This window comes from Nannobrachium achirus, assembly GCF_963921795.1.
Source record: "Nannobrachium achirus genome assembly, chromosome: 15".
NCBI classification, from domain to species: Eukaryota; Metazoa; Chordata; class Actinopteri; order Myctophiformes; family Myctophidae; genus Nannobrachium; species Nannobrachium achirus.
Window position 1 is genome coordinate 24,084,875 of NC_137822.1, and position 23,005 is coordinate 24,107,879.

General features: G+C 42.9%; 1 protein-coding gene across 1 annotated transcript in view; it reads right to left on the reverse strand.

Annotated features, from left to right (window-relative positions):
- The window catches only part of LOC308299710 (palmdelphin-like), a gene marked incomplete at both ends in the record, with an annotated part of 66,847 nt that extends 46,998 nt beyond the window's left edge, over positions 1-19,849 (reverse strand). Inside the window, one exon of the mRNA XM_080743500.1 lies at positions 19,799-19,849. Coding sequence (XP_080599626.1) covers positions 19,799-19,849 — 51 coding nt within the window. The remainder of the gene's footprint in view (positions 1-19,798) is intronic.
- Positions 19,850-23,005: the final 3,156 nt, after the last annotated feature.

Below are 23,005 nucleotides of genomic sequence, written 5' to 3' on the forward strand. Positions count from 1 at the left end.
CTGTTTCCATAGCAACCTGTCTTGCCATTGCCCTCCGGTCTAGGGGATATACAGTAAACAGCAGGACGGGCCCATCCTTCCCGGCTATGGGAACGAAAGCGTGTGCGAAACATCTGACAGTATTTCCCTTTAACCACATGAACCCCAGGCAACATCCGTATTGTGGGGAAAACCTTCGCAGAAAATTGCCGATCTACAAGATCGGCTATTTTCAGTGAAGATATTTAAAACAGAAAAGCCACTAGCATAGTCCGTTCAAGTTCAACCAAGTATAGGGTTTAAGTGGTTACGATATCAGTGTGTTTTTTCCTAAACTCTACATGGATTAATGTGTTGTGATGCCATCTGGGACAGCAGGGCTGTGATTTCGGAAGGACAAACCTGTGGGACGTGGGAATGCAACAGGTGCGAGAGTGACAGGTAAACAGATAAATCATGATAACGACAAATCATTCTGAAAGTTGTTTTTGATTTCGGCAAATTGGATCTCATGAGACTCAATCAGCCGGCATCAGCCGACCTGCAACACGGTACAGTAAATTCAGACCTCTGTGATTTGCCTCTGCAACCTTCTAAAATGGTAACATCTCGTCACAAATCTTTGGTCTGAACTAGGCTTTACACACACACGCACACACCCCATAATAGCAAACACAGCAGCAGTTCCCATGGATGGGGCATAGAGGTATGGACACCAGATGTTAAGGACTGTTAAGGACATGTGGTTGAGGAATGGACTTAAGCACATACGCACGCACGTATGGCCCACGCACACACACACACACACACACACACACACACACACACACACACACACACACACGCATTTGATGTTCTTGGATCAAAGATGGTTCATATGTCATTTGGTTACCATATATGGTGTGAAGGCAAGTTTTCCGCAAGCGTGCCCACGCGCACACGCACACACGCTCTCTCACAGATCTCTATCTTACTCATCCATCCATCCATTGATTAATCCATTAATCCATCCATCCATCCATGCATTAATCACTCCATCCATCCACTCTCATAGATTGAGCGGTTTCTCTTACAGTCTCTTACAGCAGTGGTTCTCAACCTTTTGAGGAGGCAATCCCCAAAACAATCATATTTTAACTGGGGACCCCCCACCCTGACAAGCACTAAGAGTTGAGGCATTACATTTTGTATAACATGGTTCTGTTGTGAAAATAGCAGATCTACAGGCTCACAACGTTGTGAGCATGTAGATCGTCTATTTTCACAATTTCTGCCTCTAATATTTGACGATTTGGCAAATGTTTAATTTGTCATTTTCAAAGTATTAAAACGTCCTTAAATTGTCACATTAGAAATGTGCTATACACTTAAAACTTTGTCGGTTTGTTTACTGTTGAGAGAGAAAACAATGTTGCACATTACGTTTATCATCTGGGGACCCCCCAAAATAATTTGGGGACCCCTCTGGGGGTCCTGACCACAGGTTGAGAACCACTGTCTTACAGTGTGGGTACAAGTGTAAACAAGTGTAAACTCAATATATTTAGAGGTCTAGGTCATTCATATATTTGAAGGTCAGGGGTCTTCAACAGGGGGTCCGGGACCCCTAGGGGGTCCTCAGAGTTACCTCCAAATCTTTGTGTGATAGGAACTTGTTTTTTTCCCCCTTTCTTATATAACCCTAGCGTCCATATTCAGAGAACTTTAGCCAAAAATAGCAGATCTACATGTAGATCGGCTATAGATAGCTTGTAGATCGGCTATTTTCGGCAAAGAGCTTTGGAGGGGGAAAAGAGAAGTACAGTGAAAGGTCAAGTTTATTAAGTATTGACCATTCAAGTGGTTAAATATCTGAAAACACACATTAACATGAATCCAAAATACACAGTTGATCGTGCTGTCAAACAATGAAACTATATCTATGAACAGATTGTGAGGGTCCCTGCTTCATCTCTCTCTCAACTAAGGGGTCCATGGCCTGAAAACGTTGAAGAGCCCTGGTCTAGGTCATTCATATATTTGAAGGTCTAGGTCATTCATATATTTGAAGGTCTAGGTCATTCATATATTTGAAGGTCTAGGTCATTCATATATTTGAAGGTCTAGGTCATTCATATATTTGAAGGTCTATAGGTCATGTCCACATGGCTGGCTGTGACGGTTTTACAGATGACAAAAATGTCTGAGTAAGAAGCTCAGGCACGCTGCTTTGTATCTGCTATAGCCAGCAGTGGCCACATTTGGAGGAGGCGCCCTTTCCTGCATCTATTGATGCACTCTTACTAGGGGTAGCCTATACTACTCAAATACAAATCTTAAATGTCCACAAAGTAAATGTTCAACAAGACAAAGGTCTATAAGGCCAGGCATAAGGCACACAAGATCTACAAATATTGATATAACGACAACTAAAGTATATTACTGTTGTGTTCAGCAGTATTTCACTGCAGATTATCCCTAACCCTTAAATTCAACAAATTCTTTCAATGGACTTTTATCATGTTTTATTTGATGGCCTTCCTGCCCTGGCATTTGGCCTTTGTGCCCTCAAAAATGGACAACACCAAAGGCCATTGGCCTTGCCCCTAAAATGGCAAAATTCCAGGCCTGCCGGAGACTGATGTGGTTTGTTTTACGTATCCGGACCTGAGTCTGCTATTGAGGTCAAATCCTCTGTGTTCACTTAACGTAAGAGGGACCAGTATTTTGGTGCCATTCGTGTATTTAAATCCTTGCTGTATTACATTTAGACCGGGAACACAAATCTGTGTCACGTTAGATTTGAACCACTTTAACCATTATTTTATGCTTTAAATATAAAGAAATAGCAGATATACAAGCTCACAGCGCAGCACCGAGTGCCTAGCTGCGAGCTCATAGATCTGCTATTTTTTTGAAAAATCTATAAAATGTGTCTTTTAATATATTGACCCGATTCTATGAATGTCTTCTAAATCCTTCCTCTAAATCAGTGGTTCTCAAACTTTTTCAGGTCAAGAACGCCCAAAATTACATGTATTTGGCCGTGGACCTCCCAACTCAAAATAATTATATTGTTCCATGGACCCCCAGAAGCAGATATTTGAGTTCAAAGGTCGGCTTTGAAAAATATACATTCAAAGATTTGCAAACATTTTCACGATTTTTCAAACATAGCAGATCTACAAGTTCGCAGCATGGCACTTGATGCCGCGCCTTGAGCTTGTATATCTATAGCTAAAGTATACAATAATTCCAGGTCTTATGCCTCGTTTTCATTGAGCAAAACTTCTGGAAGTTTTTTCAAAAATGACGGCAATTTTGAAATTCACGCCATGTGAAAACTGCCACTTATTTTTCCCTGTAGTAAAAACGCATACTGTGATTTTTGACAGTTTTTTGACGACTCGGCTTGATTTTTTCATAAAGTTGCTTGTATACATTGATAGTTGCTGGTTGCGTTATATTTGTTGTGAGCTTGTAGATCGGCAATTTTCAAGTAGCTGATGCGGCGATGTATATAGTTTTAAAGCTTGTGTGGCCTAGATGATATCACTTTCTGGGGCTTATTTTCGTACACCTGGTTGCTTATTTTTCTCGCACAGTCTGGCACCTGGTCTTTCATTCCGCCACAATGGTTTAGTGAAAACGACGTATTTTACGGCAATACTGTACCAGCATTTTTGCTGCCAATGAGGGCATGTGAAACACGCAAAAAAAAAACTCCCGGCAAGTTGCAAATCATTATGCTAATTATTTTGCAGGAAAGATTGCGGAACTATAATGAAAACATGCCTTTAATAGCATATCTATTCACATTCACAATGACTTGGCTGGTAAAATGATTCTGGTTGTGAATTGACCCCAGATCTTTTGTGTTCACGACGCCCCCTGCAGGGAAACCTCTTCCCCCACAGGGAAATATGTCACATTCCTGGAGACACACTCATGGCTTCCCACACACCGCACCGTGACTCACACACACACACACACGCACGCACGCACGCACGCACGCGCACACACACACACACACACACACACACACACACACACACACACACACACACACACACACACACACACACACACACACACACACACACACACACACACACACACACACACACACACACACACACACACACACCACAAGCCTTTGACCCAATTTGACATGGTCATGCGGTCACGCTGTCAACTTCTACACACTGGAAGAATGACATTTTGCATTGTACAAACAACCCCCAAATGCCCAGATGAGACAGGAACTGATATGACTGACTAGAACTAGTACAACTTTCATTTGAAAATGACATTGAAACAGGTCAGGTCCAGTGTTAGGTCAGTGGCTGACTATAGCTGACTAGACCACAGGTGATGGGCCTGATCGTCCATGACGACATTAAAGTCAGCCTAAAGAGCGACGATGTCAGATCACTGAAACAATGGCAAGTGAAGTACAATTGCGAAGGACCTCATACACGCGTACAGCACGCACACACACACACACACACACACACACACACACACACACACACACACACACACACACACACACACACACACACACACACACACACACACACACACACACACACACAATGTATTGCCCAACGCTTACCAGTATGTATCAAAAGCCATACCTGTAACCTGACTATGGAATAGTTTCCACATGTTAAGCATCAGTTAAACTAAGTGCTGAGCCCTAGCATGATGTCGCTCTCGATGACACAGGCTTTATCACTTTATGTATACTATGATTATACTTATTCTTTTCTCTCACTTTGCAGAATGTAACAAATCAATCTGGATTCCAAGCTAATCACCAGGTGTATTACCAGTGGTTCCCAACATTTTAGCCTGTGATCCAAAAGATAGACGTTGGGACTGGGATCCAAACTACTGTAGTGAAAACAGCAGATATACAAGCTCACAATGCCGCATTGTGAGCTTGTAGATCAGCTATTTTCACTACTCCTTAAACATTTAGTTTTCTAATTTATGGAATTTCTTAGATTTTTCTTTGATTTCATCATGAAATTACTGAAAGTGTTTTGTTTTTTGCTGTGCTGCCTCTGGGCAACTGATTTTCCCCCTTTGGGATAATAAAGGTATCTATCTTTTTAAGTCATGAATTCTCTTGCTTTTTTGGGAATGTTTTTTGAAAATGTTTTGAAATAATAATAATTAAGAATAAAATGTAGGTAACAAAAAATTAAGGGACCCATAAGGGTCCCAATCCACTGTTTGGGAAATAGTGTATTAGCTAACAAATTAAGGACATAAAAGGTACTGTATTTCTTTTGTAAATGGAGATAATATAAGTGTGTTTCAATCAGCTGAGGCCTCAGTTGTCAGAAACTAAAATATTGTAGAAACTGTACGTTAGTTTACAATAACTAGCCCTTACCCGTTCAAAGATATGAGCTCCGAAATGATGTGCAGTGTGTGGGTTATGGGATGTGCACTGTGCACACAGTATATGAGGGATGGAAAGTAACTTTAACTGGTGCTTGCATGCTAATATGTAGGAGCATCAATGTAAGAAATACCCGTTCCATTTAACGGCTACAGAGATACTGTGTACCGATCTGCATGATTTTTGGACAACATCTGTAACAGGGCCAGAACCCCCCCCCCCCCCCCCCCCCCGCCCGCCCGCCCGCCCGCCTGCCCGCCTGCACACACACACACTCCCCCCCCCCACCCCGTGTGTGTGTGTGTGTGTGTGTGTGTGTGTGTGTGTGGGTTTGTGTGTGCTTGTGCATGGCCTGTACAACAGCGCCCCTCCCTTAACATGTGTGGTCACAAAGGGTACTGTAGGCTAAATAGATATAGATACACCATAAAAATGCTAATATACAGCATACGATTTGTGAAAGCGACAAACGGGCTTCACAGTTATGTCAGGTGTGTTCATATGCTGATGGTGATGCGATTTCAGATCAATTGCTCCAGCCACCGAGGAGAAACGCTGAGACAGACAGACAGACAGACACTCACTCACTCAGACATTCGCAAAATTATAGTATAGATATGAGCACTTCCACATAATTAATTGTGTCCATTAATGCCATATTATTTGGGGCTAACATCTCCTCTACTAATGGTGGATTTTCTTAATGTGCTATTTCCGTAGTTAATGCCAATGTGACAGGCATTAGAGGTGCACAAATGGCTGAAGATATTGTGGTGTCAATGAATGCAAGCGTAGCTCATCACTGGAAGGTCTGGCATACCACGGATAGGGTTAGCCCGACTCCTAAACTATGTGATGGCAGCAGCTGGTTCTGATACACCCAACATGTCCATATTCAGGAGGTCACACACCCCGCGCACACGCACACACACACACACACGCACACACGCACGCACGCAAGCACGCACGCACGCACGCACGCACACACACACACACACACACACACACACACACACACACACACACACTCACACACACCAGTGTTAATTTCTTTTCAGCAAATTTTGATTTAGACTCTCTTTTGAATAACACACCATTTAGTCTTAGTCCTGTCTTAGTCGTCTGAAATTGTTTTAGTGTAGTCTAGGACTTAGTCGACTAAATATCAAAATATTTTAGTCTTAGTCTTAGTCTTTTGGGATTAGTTTTAGTCTTTTAGGCTAAGTCTTTTGGGCTAAATATAACCACATAACTCTGAACAAGTCATTGTCTTCTACTGCCTGTTACTTGGTCAAACTAAACCATATACGTAAAAGACGCATTTGGCTTTAATTTCATTGCAGTTACACAACAGTGTTAATTTTTACAGCCATTAGTCTTAGACTTAGATTTAGTCTTAGTCTTTTGAATAACACAAATAATAGTCTTAGTCTTAAGTATTCTGAAATTGTCTGATAGTCTAGTCTTATCGCCAAAATATCAAAATCTTGTAGTCTTTTAGTCGACAAAATTAACACTGACACACACACACACACACACACACACACACACACACACACACACACACACTCACACACACACACACACACACACACACACACACACACACACACACACACATGAATGCTCGCACGTACGCATACACAGAGAGAGAGAGAGAGTGAATGTGGGAGTAGTATTTGGGTGTGTTTAAATAGGAGGGGCAAGTCATATCTTTCTGCGTGCTTGCGCGCGCGTGCGTGCGTGCGTGCGTGTGTGTGTGTGTGTGTGTATTTGGGGTGTCCCGATAGCTCAGTTCCCTCCCAGCTACGTTCAGAATGTCACAGGCTCGCCGTCTCATCCACGTGGTTCCCTGACGCCCTGCTTTTAATACAAACCAAACTAAAATAAAGGTAAACTGTGACGGAAGTAACCTCCACTGCCACACTTCCAGTGACACCAAGCTTAAATGTTTGAGCTGCATTCTGAGCTCTTATCTCTACCAACACCCTCGCCCCCCTCCACACACACACACACACACACACACACACACACACACACACACACACACACACACACACACACACACACACACACACACACACACACACACACACACACACACAACTATGTCGGTGGGTCCAGCAGAGAGGCTCTGGACAGCTGCTGCTAATTTTATCCCTCCCATAATGCATGCCACAGACACCCCCACCCCCACCCAAACAACTCCACCTCAAGCACTTACCCCATCCCCCACCCCACCCCCACCACCTCAATATCCTACTGGGGTTCATAACCCCCCCATCCGCCAAACACACACACACACACACACACACACACACACACACACACACACACACACACACACACACACACACACACACACACACACACTCCTACATCATTACCCCTCGCTTCTTGTACACCAGTGGTTCTTAAAGATGGGGTGCCATGATTTTTCCCCCTCTAAAACATGATGATCAGGTATTATGATTATACTAGGAGGAATATTCTTTCCATAAAGGTGTACAGAAAGAGTTAAAATTATGTTTTTATCTGGCCACAGCACACCCACCTGTTCAACTCATTCCCAGCCAAATATGATTTTATCATCTTGTAGTCCCAGTCAGCCAGATCATCTTTCATCATCTTTTATCACATTCTGTTTACACACGTGCAGAGGGATTAATTCAAGGTACAGATATTTGACTGCACAGGTGTTAACAGAATGTGATGGAATATGGTCAAAAAGATGATGAAAGATGATCTGGCTGGCTGCGAGTACCAGGAAATTAGAATTGGCTGGGAATATATGCCTGGTTGTCAGGTGGGTGGTGACCCAGCTGAAGTTGTATAGTAAAAGGGGAGGGGATGATTTTATGATGTTATTAACTCGATCAGGATTTTTGACTCGGAGGCTTTCAGCTTTCAGGAAGAAACCAAAAATACACAGGTAAGGCAAATTTGCACATTATAACCACACCTAGTGGTCTATTAGAGTAATGTTAACTCCATAGACACATACAAAACAGATAGTACAAAAACTATAGCACCACCTCTTTAGGGGGGACAAACACAAAACAGCCACCCCATCATTTTCAAAGAACCTACCCACCCTGGCGGCGGCAGACGTGCAAAGGTGCGAGTTCACGCACAAATGAGCCGATGAGCGTCGTTCGCGAACGCCAGAATGAACGTGTTCAACAATTAACGTTCATCAAGAAGCACGTTCAGTTCAGAGTTCATGAACGATCGATCGTTCATTGAATGCGTTCAGGCAGGCACAACACAAATTCAAAACTTTGACATGGTTTGTTGTTGCCATGGTCAAGAAGCTAAATGTACTTGGATTGGTACACATTCAGTGGAGCCAAATGGACCTGTATGTCAGAGTTCTATTTAGTCTCTTTCTCTCTTACTACTACTGTCATAACATTACAGCCCCTCTCTCTCTCACACGCACACACGCACGCACGCACGCACGCACGCACGCACACACACACACACACACACAAACACACACACACACACACACACACACACACATTCACCCCCACAAACAAGCCTCAACCTCCCTAACAAGTTCCAGAACATTTGCTTTCTGGAGTCCTCAACCTTGTTCAGACCAGATTTATTATTGCACATTTAAAAACAACACATTTGAAACAACAGCAATACAATATTGTGCAGGTGCGGTTTATAAAGTTAATCTCACCTCATTTAACAACAAAATTACAAAATAATCATGAAGATAAAACAACGAACAGTTCCACTTGCAAGAGAATCCCCAAAACTGTGGTATACAATTGGTTTACAGTTACAAACTTACAACCGTTGTAAAACATGTTGTCTCATCTTTGGTCTGAAACAAGCTTCTTTAGGTTCTTTCCTGGGAGCCAGGGGGTCTCTTGATTACAAGAACGCTCGCCCTTAAACACACTCGCCACGGTTCAAATCCGGTGACCTCCGAGCGGTCGGACCGGTTACTGTTTAGAGCAGTTCTCCTCCTGGGGTGGGGGGGGGGGGTCGTTTGGAGGGAGTCCGACATTTTAAACATGTATAAACATGTATCACAACGATGATACAAAGATAACTTGCTTTGCATCCACTGTCTGCCTATGTGTTCTGCTTCTGCATGTGACAACGCGAAAATATAGCAGCCCCAAGGTGTGAGCTTGTTGATCTGCTATTTTCACCTCCTCGTCTTAGGAGAAGTACACATCATGGCTTGTGTGGTCTACATTTCCGAAAGGTTTATGTGCGTGAGTGCGCGCATGTGTGTTTTCCAAGGAAAATAGGTCGGGAACCATTGGGTGAAAATAGCAAAACTTGTGAAAATAGCAGATTTACAGCTCTCTGCCTCTCACTGCTGTCAACAATGAAAACAGTATATTTTACTGTACTGTACTGTACTGTACTGTACTGTACTACTGTACTGTACTGTACTGTACTGTACTACTGTACTGTACTGTATACTGTACTGTACTACTGCTCTTCCAAACATCGCCACATCAATGCTGTGCTTCATCAGATGATCAAACACATCAACATCTGCAGTGTGTACTTTACATCTAATTTCCTCTCTGTCTCTATGCACGCACGCAGGCACACATGCACAGACACACACACAGACGCACGCACATACACCCTTACCCTCACACTTCCCAATTTCCCCAGGCCCTAGACAATCAGCATCCCTGCAGTGTGTGTGTGTGTGTGTGTGTGTGTGTGTGTGTGTGTCGGGGTTCAGAGTCCAAAGTACTGAAGTCATCTGTGAAAACATTTCACTATTCTACAAAGAGGCCTCTGAATGGGCAAGCTACAGCACGCACGCGCGCGCACACACACACACACACATGCACGCACGCACGCACACAAACACACATATTTTGTCAAGTGTCCTGTGGTTAGCAGGCCACTGGGCAACAGCTAATTATAAAGATGAAGTACTTTCCTGATGTTAAAACCACAGAGTTTAGCAAACACACACATGCGCGCGCGCGCGCACACACACACACACACACACACACACACACACACACACACACACACACACACACACACACACACACACACACACACACACACACACACGCAATGTACACCAGCATGCATAAAAACAACTAATGCATGCAGAAGAACCCTGTGCCTCGTCAGACTGCTGTAATTACATGTTAATAACCTACTAATTATAGGTCTGGACTTAACGACATGACATCACAACTGTTCACTAATCTGACCAATTAGTAGCCATGGAAACCTGCACCGCTGACAGATGACATTCTACAATCACCAGCTGTGGGAATCTTTGTCTGTGTGTGGCCGGCTGGACCACTCTGGAAAAAAAGAACACGCACACATGCACACACACACGCGCGCGCACACACACACACACACACACACACACACACACACACACACACACACACACACACACACACACACACACACACACACACACACACACACACACACACACACAGTGACCCTTCCTGTACTGAAAGCTTAAACACTTCAAAGGATCCCACGGCTAATATTATTGATTTTAGAAATAGTTCCAGACCTATGGAATGTATGGAAGTGCTAATAAAACATACCTGTACATATTATTTTGGTATACAGTATAGTACAGTACAGTATTTGTCCACCACTTACAATCTCACAATGTACTTTCCGGCAACTGCAATTACCGTTAGTACCTATTGAGACTGGCAGATTTCACCCAGATTTCATGTCACTTTGTCTGCTGACCTCACTCAGCAACGAAATAAATAAAATAATAAATAAAATAATAAATAATAATAAATAAAATAAAAATAAAACAATTCACAGGAAGCAAGCAGTGACCACCTTCATGATGTGCACTGCAATGTAGTTTCAAATGCACCACATTGCAGGCGAGTAAAAAACTAAAAAAGAAGACATGTGTGGCATGTGTGATCTTGGCAGGTTGTCCCAGAAAATGTCAGGGTTGTCAACATTGGACTGTCAGAATCCAGGAGATTTATTTTTGGGGGGTGCGCGGAACTCCCCTATCGGGGTCTGGGGGTCCTCTCCCCAAAACGTATTAATAGATATATTTTCCTGTGTTCTGGTGAATTTTGTGCATGTTTGATACATTTATCAGGCTTACTGTACTAGCATGGGTACAATTTCAGCCTTAAAATGCCAAATGTTGGTGTACAGATTTGATGACTGAAGCAAAAGGACATCTTTAATAATGATTTCTCATCTTTAAGTCATTACTTAAGTGAATATCTGTATGATCTTTCTTGCATGCATTGCCCCCACCCCTAAAGCGGGGTGTCTGGGGGTCCTCCCCCAGAAACATTTTAACATAGTAGATGTCATTTCCTGTGTTCTGGTGAATTTTGGGAGTTTGATACAAAATCCAGGAGAAATCCAGGAGATTTACCAATCCAGGAGACTCCCAGGAGAGGGGTTCAAAATCCAGGAGACTCCTGGCAAATCCAGGAGAGTTGACAAGCCTGGAAAATGTGCCAATCTCAACAGGCACCAATGGTAGTTGTGTTCTAGAGCAGTATAGATTATAGAACAAAGTGTCCGTCTTAAAGGGACATTTCACCTTTTTAGGTCAAATTGGGTCATTTTATCATCTACTCAGGCTTTTGGGAGCACCCGAACAGTTTTTAAGTTGCTTTTTTGGTGAAAATGATACAAAATAAATACATAATAATAATAAAATGAATGAAAGAAGTTAGCGAAAAAACATGTTCCCCTCACGTATTAGGAGGACAGTATGAGTAAGTCAACAGAACCAAGGACAACTGCCTTCGATTAATCTATCATGGTTAAAATGGAGTTTGAAGTTACAATGGGTTTGTATAGGAAGGATGCGTGTCTGGGCCATGGAGTGAACACAAAAGCCTTGAGATAAAATGACCCAAAATGTTTTTTAAAGTGAAATATCCCTTTAAAGACATTGTGCCGGGATTTTTTACCCCTACAACATAATAATCAGGTATTATGATTATACTTGGAGGAAGATTGTTTAAAAAGAATTCTATAGAAAGTGTTAAAATTATGTTTTTTTGTGTGGCCACACCCACCAATTCATTAATGGTTGTCAGGTGGATGGTGAGTGACCCAGCTGAAGTCAGCCACACCCACACTGTTGTTGTATGGTAAAAAGAGGAAGGGATGATTTTATGGTGTCATTAAATCAGTGTATTTCAATTGGGCCTTTTGACTCAGAGGCTTTCAGCGTTCAGGAAGTAATAATCAACAATACACAGGGAAGGGAAGACATATTTGCATATTATAACCACACCTGGGGGTGTATTAGAGTAATGTTAACTCCATGGACACATACAAAACAGAAAAAGTACAAAACTATGGCACCACCTCTCTAACAATGTAGGGTGAATGTACAATAAAATGTTGGTAATGGCTAAATCGTTCTCAAATGTTTCTGAGTTGTTTCTCTTTGTTCTTTGGCATAAACATAGCGGACTCTTCAATGTTAATCTAACTCCAGAAAACCAAAATAGACCTTTGCAGCTCCGTTTGGTGCCATAGTTCTACACTGATTGGTGTATATTGCAGACCTCTTGCATCATACCTCATTTAACACCCTTTACAACAAATGGTTCATTTAACACCGTTATGCCCCATGGTTTGTTTAAGACTGTTATAACACATGGTTCTCAATCTCAACCTTCTCTGGATCTAGGCCCAATTGATAAAAAGTGTTCGCAGCCCACCCATCAAATCTTTGAATATATTTTTTCAAAAGCGAACATTTGTAACTCAAATATTTGCTTCTGGGGGGGGTCCCTGGAACAATATACAACTTTAATTTTGGGGGTCCTTGACAAGAAAAAGGTTGAGAACCACTGATTTAGAAGAAGGATTTAGAAGACATTTATTGAATCGGGTCAAAAGATTCAAAGACTTGGCACACATTTTCACGATTTTTCAAAAATAGCAAATCTACAAGCTTGCAGCGTGGCACTCATTGGATGGTCGAACATTTGTAACTCAAATATTTGCTTCTGGGGGGTCCCTGGAACAACATACAACTTTAATTTTGGGGGTCCTTGACATGAAAAAGTTTGAGAACCACTGATTTAGAGGGTTTCGAAGACATTTATAGAATCAAAATATTCAAAGACTTGCAAAAATGTTCACGACTTTTCAACAATAGCAGATCTACAAGCTCGCAGCGTGGCACTCGGTGCCGCACTGTGAGCTTGTAGATCTGCTATTTTTTTAATTATTAAAGCATAAAAATAATGGTTAAAGTAATATTGCGTAATAACGCGTTCCAGTGGGGGTCCATGACATGAAAAGGTTTGAGAACAGTACATACAGTATATATACAATACGACCTGGAAAAAGATTAGCTTATCGACTAAATTGCCTAAAAGAACAAGCTGATATTGGTTGTAACGGTAGTAAAAATTACCTGCTAGAAGCAATGACATCACCCCAGACAGATGGTTAATAACTTATAAGAGCGGACACTGATGGTGATGTCAATGAAATAATAATAAACATCAATTATTAATCACATCATTAGGTTGTCAGCTGCCGACCCCAGACAGCGTAGCCTACTGTGTGTGTGTGTGTGTGTGTGTGTGTGTGTGTGTGTGTGTGTGTGTGTGTGTGTGTGTGTGTGTGTGTGTGTGTGTGTGTCTCTCCAGTCCAGCTTTATAGTAAACAGAAAATACTTTTTCAGGTTTGTATACCTACTTCATCAAATATTCCCAAATTTGGAGATGACTGGCATCACTGATGCGTCTGGGTTCTCCAACATTACTTCTGAGACTCCAACATTCAATTCCTCATATACTGTGCACACCCCATTACCCAAACTGCACATCATTTGGAGCACATAATGTTCAAACGGGCAAGGACTAGTTCAAGATGAAATTGGAAGTGAAAAAAAAAAAAAACACACACACAAAAGCACAGACAAAGTTGGAACTGGGAACATAAAATAATTTAAGCCGATAAGTTACTACTCTCTCCTGCTTACATGAAATTGTTGTCCCACCTGAAAATGTGTTTTCTGTTTATTAAAAGCTGGAGAGACAGGGAGGCCCATTTTACTGAACAAACTCTCTAGCAGTGATTACTTTCCAATAGAGAATGTATTTTGAACAAATACATTCAACGTTACCCAACAACTATCACTTACAGCACTTTAACATGTTAAGATAGTATACTGTACATACACAGTGGTTAACAGACAGACAGACAGACAGACAGACAGACAGACAGACAGACAGACAGACAGACAGACAGACAGACAGACAGACAGACAGACAAACGGTGGTTGACATTAAGACAAGGGGACAGAAGCTATTGTAACTGCAGGTGGAACCCTTACGGGTCCCTTTGGATCGATCCATTTGTAGCCTACACTCTCAGAGACTGAGGATTCTATCGTGTAGATTTTATTTAATTTTTTCAAATCAAACAGGGGTCTGTGTCCTAATGTGTATCAAACTGGGGGTCCTTGTAATGAGCAGCATCTTCACATAGCGGTAAGCCTCACATACTGTATACTTGGTGTACAGTATGTTAGTCTCAGGCTGCAGCCAGTGGTGGAAAATAATTAAGCACATTTACTATAAGTACTGTACTTAAAGTACAATTTTGAGGTGAAAACAAAAGAAAACTAGGTGCTCAAAGGAGGTACAAGCAAAGTTAAAACCGTATGGTGCAGTAGGTGCTTCTAGGTTCAGTGGGATAAAACTTGAAAAAAGAGGAGAGATCCGAGCACTCGAAAAGGTTAAAAGAGGAGAGGACGGGCATAAAAACAAGGTACTTTATTGCATTGCAAAAGAGTTAATTTAAGGTTTTAACTCGGATTCCCGATTCCACCAGTGTATTTCAATGGGAATAGAGCGGTTCCCTGCCACTAGTAGATTTCTGCAAAAAACGCTCCATTCTCATTGAAATGCATTGGTGGAATCGGGAATGCGCTCTGATAGGTAGTTTTGTGTGACCGTACCCTAAGGAGACAGTCACACCAAAGTATGGTTGCCAGCTGATAAGCGGATTCTGACAATGCATTTCAATGGTAATGGAGCGTACTTTTGGGAGAAATCCGCAAATGGTAGATTTCTCAAAAAATCTGCTCCACATTTACTTGAGTAAAAAAGGGTGAGTACTTTTTCCACCACAGGCTGCAGCTAACAGAGCTGTCAGTGGTGTTATTGTTATGAGACCTTCTGCAAGTACCTGGAAGTCATTCAAAGCTATTAGTCTGTTATTGTCTCTTGTAAGTTAACTGTGTGCGTACGTGTGTGTGCGTATATACGTGCATGTGGGCGCGTGTGCGTGTATTTGTGCAAACACACTACACACACACTATGTGACAGTGAGAGAGGGAGCGACCTCGACTCGCAGCAAACTCTGAGACAAATATGCTGTGCACGCACACACACACATGCACACACACGCGTGCGCACACGCACACACCCGCACACGCACACACACAGCTGAGATAAGACAGACACTGGGTCGGTGTTGAAAGCGAGACCCAAATGGTTTTGCTTCTTTTCAACACCTGGCTTTACTTTCTGTCAACAGTCTCTAGTAAGTAACAGCTCCAGTAAGATCACTATTCATTCATTATTAATTAACTGTTAGTTCTATCTTATGGCTAGGAACGAAAATAACATCAGATGACATTACTTTAATTCAGTGGTTCTCAAACATTTTGAATGAAAACAATCAAATAAATGCCCGGCTGCATCATGTGAATAAAGTACTTCTGACCCAACCAGAAACAAAATACAATATGTCCATTGTGGAATAGATTTCTCACACACACACACACACACACACACACACACACACACACACACACACACACACACACACACACACACACACACACACACACACACACACACACACACACACACACACACACACACACACACACACTCTAAACACCTGATAACACCTGAAAATAAAGGCGCCTCATTCTGGTTGAGGTTTAGTTGATAAAAGGAGCAGGGGAACGCCATGGAAGGTGGAGGTGGTTGAGGGAGATGATGAGAGCTGCAGGGCCTGGTTGTGTAAAGGCTAGGGTTCATGGGGATCATTCACCCTTCGTCTTAGGAAACAGAAATGTATACTGATGGGACGTCAGTGGGACCTCAAATGACACTGAGATTGTATCGATTATATAACATTTTAAAATTAAAGCTATACTGTGTAAGTTGCTCAACTGGTGGTCTGTAGCAGTATAGCAAACCGCGGTCGCGTTTGCTTTTTTCGTCCGTTTTTCGCTCGCGGACCGGGCCGTCAGACCACCGCGTCCGCCTCGCCTCGCCGAGACGCTTTCAATGAGGTCTCCCGTGTCCTTCTACGAGCAGCGGTTGGGGAGTTACATGCTAGACTCCTCCAGTGTAAACACTGCAGTGTACTTCCTGAAGGCGTGTTTCCTAAACCCACCAGAGAGCCCGGCAGTGTATGTTCTGCGCTGTGATTGGCCGGCAGTGTATAACCCTCGCTGTGATTGGCCGGTAGTGTGATGACGCAATTTTTCCGCGAAAACCGGTCCCGGGCAGGGATCATAGAAAACATATAAAGAGAAGGCTTTAGAAGCTGAAAATAACGGAGTGGGGGTTCTAAAACTTTAGCGATTTAACAGCTAGGACCATTTTAAGATTTGTTTTATAAAAAAAGTTACATGATATAACTTTAAAATATAACAAAATGGGTTTATGTTCTGATAGTACTACTGTAGTTACTATAGAGTGTTTGGTCCATATTTGGACTTCAGGCTTATCTCCTGTGAGGAGAAAAAAACAGTTTCAGTTTCTGTTGGGTGACAAGCTTTCCTCCAATCATGGTTACGCGCACCAAGGCCTTCCCCGTTCCCCCACTTGAAAACAATGTGTTTTCATTGCGATATCAATAAATACAGTGGGAACTAAAAGTATACAACATTATTTCTATTGATCCAAGCTAGAACACAACCGATTGATTGATCTTTAAAATAAGCACGCTCTGAAAATGCAGGCGACCCACCCATGACTACATAAGTAGATGGGTGGGGATGGGTGGGCGCTTATCTAGAAAAGGCTGGGAACCCCTGCTATATAAGCAGCTTCATCCAAACACTAATTTAAGAGATGAGCCATGAGCTTTTGGATACATCAGATCAGCCAGATAGTTGGTTATCTTGTAATTAGCATCGCTAACTAGCTATTATCAAACAGTTTAGAGTGGAACTCAGTTTACACCCAAGGACCACAATGGAAACAATAAGCTCTCAAGCTTTATTGTGTTGTATCCTTTTGAAAGGGGTGTGCGTGTGTGTGTGTGTGTGTGTGTGTGTGTGTGTGTGTGTGTGTGTGTGTGTGTGTGTGTGTGTGTGTGTGTGTGTGTGTGTGTGTGTGTGTGTGTGACCCAGTATTGTTGTATTATTTATTATTCTGTCAAGTGCTGGCCATTAGATCTCGCTACCTAAGTTAACAGCTGTGCAAATAAATAAATAAAAATGCATACAGCAATGACTCTCAAACCTTTTCATGGCATTGACCTGCAAAGTAATATGTATGTGTCCTCAAGACCCACAACCGAAGATATTTTGTGCCAGTGAAACATACAAGATTTGTGCTGTTAAAATATTTCTAAAAGAAATATTCAAAATGTATAGCTGACCTATGAGCTTACATATCTGAATGAAGAGAATGAACAGTTTATTTTCAGTCTTAGTTTACATCAATGAACCATACAACGAACCGATGAATAGACAATGTACATGTCGTGATAAAGTGGTTAAACCGACTTCAAGGACCCCCTCAAGGACCCCTGGGGGTCCCCAGACACTTGAGAACCACTGGCGTACAGGATACGGAACAGAATGTTCACTGTTATTATGGTTTTCATTATGAAACCGTCCTCGATTTACATGTTGTAGCCACTTTATGACCTGAACCACTCTGTCCTATATATAGTTCAGTCACAGCAGGGTTCCCCAATAGGCGGCCCGCGGGCCATTTGCGGCCCGCGGGGGGCTACTGTCTGGCCCCCACCAACCCCAGTAATAATGGTGGTATAAGAGCAGCAACAACACTAGTATATCGTCGTTGTCGGCTGGAAATCTCGTATCTCCAAATTTGTACGTTCTTTCGCAAATCATACAAAGCCGTCGCACAAAAGTAGTGAAAACAGCAGATCTACAAGCACACAACGCCTCGCGGTGCGAGGCGTTGTGTGCTTGTAGATCGGCTGTTTTCACTAGTTTAAATCATTTTTTAAAGGGTTAGGGTAATGCAAAGAGAACGGTTTTGGACATTTTCACTCGACAACGACGATATCTGAAGTGAACTGTCACTGGAGTAGCGGGAACGCCACCGTCGCCCCCTGCAATGTTGTGGCCCTCGGCTTGGTACCCTCGACATAATTTGGCCCTTGGGGAAAACTAATTGGAGAACCCTGGCATACAGAATACCCTGGTATTTACATACAGTATGTACATGCCATGTATATAGTGAACAAGTTCTGTGACATCTATGTTCTGCATGTATGTTCTGGTGTTAACATAGGCCTACTTTAAACACACGCCCATGTATATATTCTGGTATTGACATGCTCTAAACCCACAGACAGTATGTACATATAACATGTGTGCATGTATATATTCTATGTATAGCTGCCAGATGCTTCAACGCAGCCAAAACACTTCTGCTGTTGTTCCCACACTTGAGTGTGTGTGTGTGTGTGTGTGTGTGCGTGTGTGTGTGTGTGTGTGTGTGTGTGTGTGGCATGGTATGTTGTGGTTCTCTGCTGGCGCCAAATTTAGTTCCAGGCAGTGAACCGACATACAACTGTTGCACATGCCCATCAACATGACATCCCTATCAGCAACGATGACCTCTTCCAATCACTACCTCCGCCGCTACACAGAGCAGATCGTTACACCCTGGAAAATACTAACACCTCCACCCTCAGACATCTGGGGGGGAAAGAAAAGAAAGAAAAGACCAACCAACAAGATTTTTCCATGAACTTTCCACTGAGCTGAGCCCCACCAACCAGCCAGCCAACCAGGCAGCAGCCAACCAACCCCCTCAAACCAGCGAACAACACAAACACTGCATCACACACACACAGGGCCCAGGAGCTACTGTGTGGTCGAATTTAATGCAATGAGAGAGAGAGACAGAGAGAGAGAGACATAGAGAAAGAGAGAGAGAGACATAGAGAGAGAGAGAGAGAGAGAGAGGAACAGAGACAAAGATAGTGTTGCAGAAAAGGGCTGTCATAACCTGGTGTCAGAAATTTTAAAAAGGTTCTAACAGGAAGTCACTGTATGAACATAAGGACAGACAGGGAGACAGACAGACAGACGACATACAGATGGAAGGTCAAGGGCAGAGACATACAAAGTCACCAGTGCTACACGCAGACCGACTCACTGACGGACGGACACACAGAGACAGACCTACTTACCGCCAAGGCCTGTAGCCTCTCCTTGTGGAGCTGAGCCTCCTCACACGACATCCTGCGGAGAGCGAGGGGGGAGAGGAGAGGAGAGGAGAGGAGAGGAGAGGTGAGGAGAGGAGAGGAGAGGAGAGGAGAGGAGAGGAGAGGAGAGGAGAGGAGAGGAGAGGGGGGTGAAAGGAGAGAGGTGAGATTATGAGTCAGAAAGCCGGGACCCTCTCAGAGAGAGAGAGAGAGAGACAGAGAAAGAAAGGAAGAGAGAGAGAGGGGAGAGAGGAAGAGAAGGGGGTCCAGACGTCCACACAGCAGCAATAATCCCAAACCAGAGGCAGCAGAGCAGGAGTGAACGCAGCGTGTGCTGAAGAAAGGAAAGATCTCTCACTCACTGGCCATGTGCCTCACACTCAGCCTGCCAGTTGCATTCTCTCTCTCTCTCTCTCTCTCTCTCTCTCTCTCTCTCGCTCTCTCCCACTCATTCTCCTCCCATTTGTCCACTCCTCCTTCTCTTTTTTAGGCACAAGCCATGTATGATTAGGCAGCTGATGGGAGGAGCAGCTGAGATTTGAGAGAGGGAGGGAAAAGGGAACGAAAGCATGGAGAGGGGTTGAGCCGGAGGAGGAGAAAGAGAAGGAGTGAGAGAGAGAGAGAGTGAGAGAGAGAGAGAGAGAGAGAGAGAGAGAGAGAAGGAAGGAGAGAGAGAAGGAAGGAGAGAGAGAAGGAAGGAGAGAGAAGAAAGAGTGAAAAAGAGCAAAAGTAGGGGAAAGCGAAGCAAGAGAGCAATTTGTCATGTTTGAAGGCTGTGGGAGCTGCTTGGAGTGCACAGACAGTATCTGTGCACTGCATTAACAGTTTGCAGATGACACTCCCTTCTTTTCATTAGCTTTCTGTTCTTGTTTCTACGTCCCAACACTGAACAGTTATAGACTATAACAGTTCAGCGTTGGGACGTAGACAGACAGCTAATGACTATAACTACCGGTATAACTTATAGTATAAGCTGCACTGGACCGAATGTTAACTAGAATAAGTGTTCCTCGGAGCACAGGTCTCCACCACACACACACGGACACGCGAACGGACAGACGGACAGGGTGCAAAACGTAGTCTCGACCATGCATTTGTTCTGTCTCAGACAATGAGAGAAACGGGTCCATACTGTATGCCAATATGAGCAGTGTAAAATGTACAGTATACATAAGGTGCATGGTTAAAAATAGCAATGGAATGAGGTAGTTAAAATAGCAGTAGATGTAATAGCATATGTGTGCATAAGGTGCATCATGGTACACAAGGAGAAAATGTATAAATCAAGCAGTTAAAATAGCAGCAGATGTAATAACGATGGCAAGTCATGCCAGCAGCAATTTCCTGTTCGGAGCCAACTCCTTCCCTCCACTATTAGAAAATCCCAGCAGGATTGAGGATTATTTAAGCTATACATTTTATTGTCACCATTTTAGTTGCTCTTAATTTATGTTTACTAAGCCATATGAAGATCTGTGACATGTGTATGTGCTTAATGTTTATGTAAGCAGCAAGTATATCAGTAGACCTATATGTTTTTCATATTATTCAATGGAGAGAGACAGACAGACAGAAAGAGTCAAGAGTACGTTTTTGCTTTATAGGATAGTAGAGGGACAGGAAACTGAGGGCAGAGCATGCAAAACTAGTATCCATCTGGAAGCGAAGCGGCCACCGTCATTGTCAGCTATCAGCACACCCCTGAGTTTGACAACAAGGTTTGTCCCCGGTGCCATTCCAGATTCCATCCTTGTCTCAGTCTGCTGGAACAGAGTCCTGTTGTCTGCACGCTGATGTTGAGTCTCTCTGGACTCTATTTTTGGTCGCTGTGCATTTTCAGCCCAGTGCCTTTCGAAGAGGTTTGAAGCACTCCCCGTGGAAGAATGCACACAGCAAAATGTGGAATGTTAATTTAACCCTGGAGAGTGTCAAAATGGTAGACATGGACCCTTAAAAGTCTGTTACACTTTCAGAGTTAAAAGACTACCAGGCTCTGTGAAGATAATAGCAAGAGTTGTGGACTATGGAATAATTCACATGAAACTTTGAGGTGTGAACCAAATCAGCCAAGGTTCTGCCATTACAACACCTGGACAAGAATCCTCATTAGATAATCCTTAACACCTTCTTTGGCTCCTTCCTAAACTAATAAAGCACCATGAGCACCCCCCAGTGGAGGCAGCATGTTCCAGTACACACATGTTTGATATTAAAAATATATCAAACGTGTGTGTCTGTGTGTGTGTGTGGGGGGGGGGGGGGGGGGGGAGCATGGAGCTAATTCTTTGATGACCTATTGGCAGCTTACGCAACTCATTTGGCACCGATCGATTGAGCAGTTTGAAGACTATAGCCCCAGACAGACCAACACACACATTTATTTTGGGGGATCCCCAGATGATTAACTTAATGTGCAACATTGTTTTCTCACTCAACAGTAAACAAACCAACATAAAGTTTAAGTGTATAGAGGGTATCTGCATTGGACAAAATGTCAAATATTAGAAGCAGAAATTGTGAAAATAGCTGATCTACAAACGTCAGCTCATGTAACATGAGCATGTAGATCTGCTATTTCTTAATAGAACTGTGTTATACAAAATGTCATGACTCAACTCTTAGTGCTCTTCAGGGTGGGGGGGGGGGGGGTCCCAGTTATAATATGATTATTTTGAGGGTCGCGGCCTGAAAAGGTTGAGAACCACTGTTCTAGACCAGTGGTTCTCAAAGTGGGGTCTGTGGACCCCCAGGGGTCCTTGAGGGTCTTCAGCTAAATTAGTTATAGCATCAAAATTAATATTGACATTGTGATGATATCATGCTAATACTATTATTATTTTAAAAATAAAAAAGAGAAATAGCAGATCTACAAGTTCACAGTGTGTCTGCTACTGTATGCCATATGACGATAAAATTACAGATAATATCTAGTCTCACAATAATGGGGTCTACAAAAACAGAATTTATTTGTTGCCAGATTTATTGCCCAGCCCTACTAGACATTCTATGCAACAAAGTCACTGAAGATAAAGATATTGCTTCTAAATATGAGACAGAATCCAACATCCTAGATGAAACAGCCTCAACGCTGAAGTCGCTAACTTATCTACAGACAACATGCTCTTAAAAGGAGACACTTTGACCTCCAAACCAGGTCAATGGGAGATAATATAATCTTCAAGAGGATTCAAG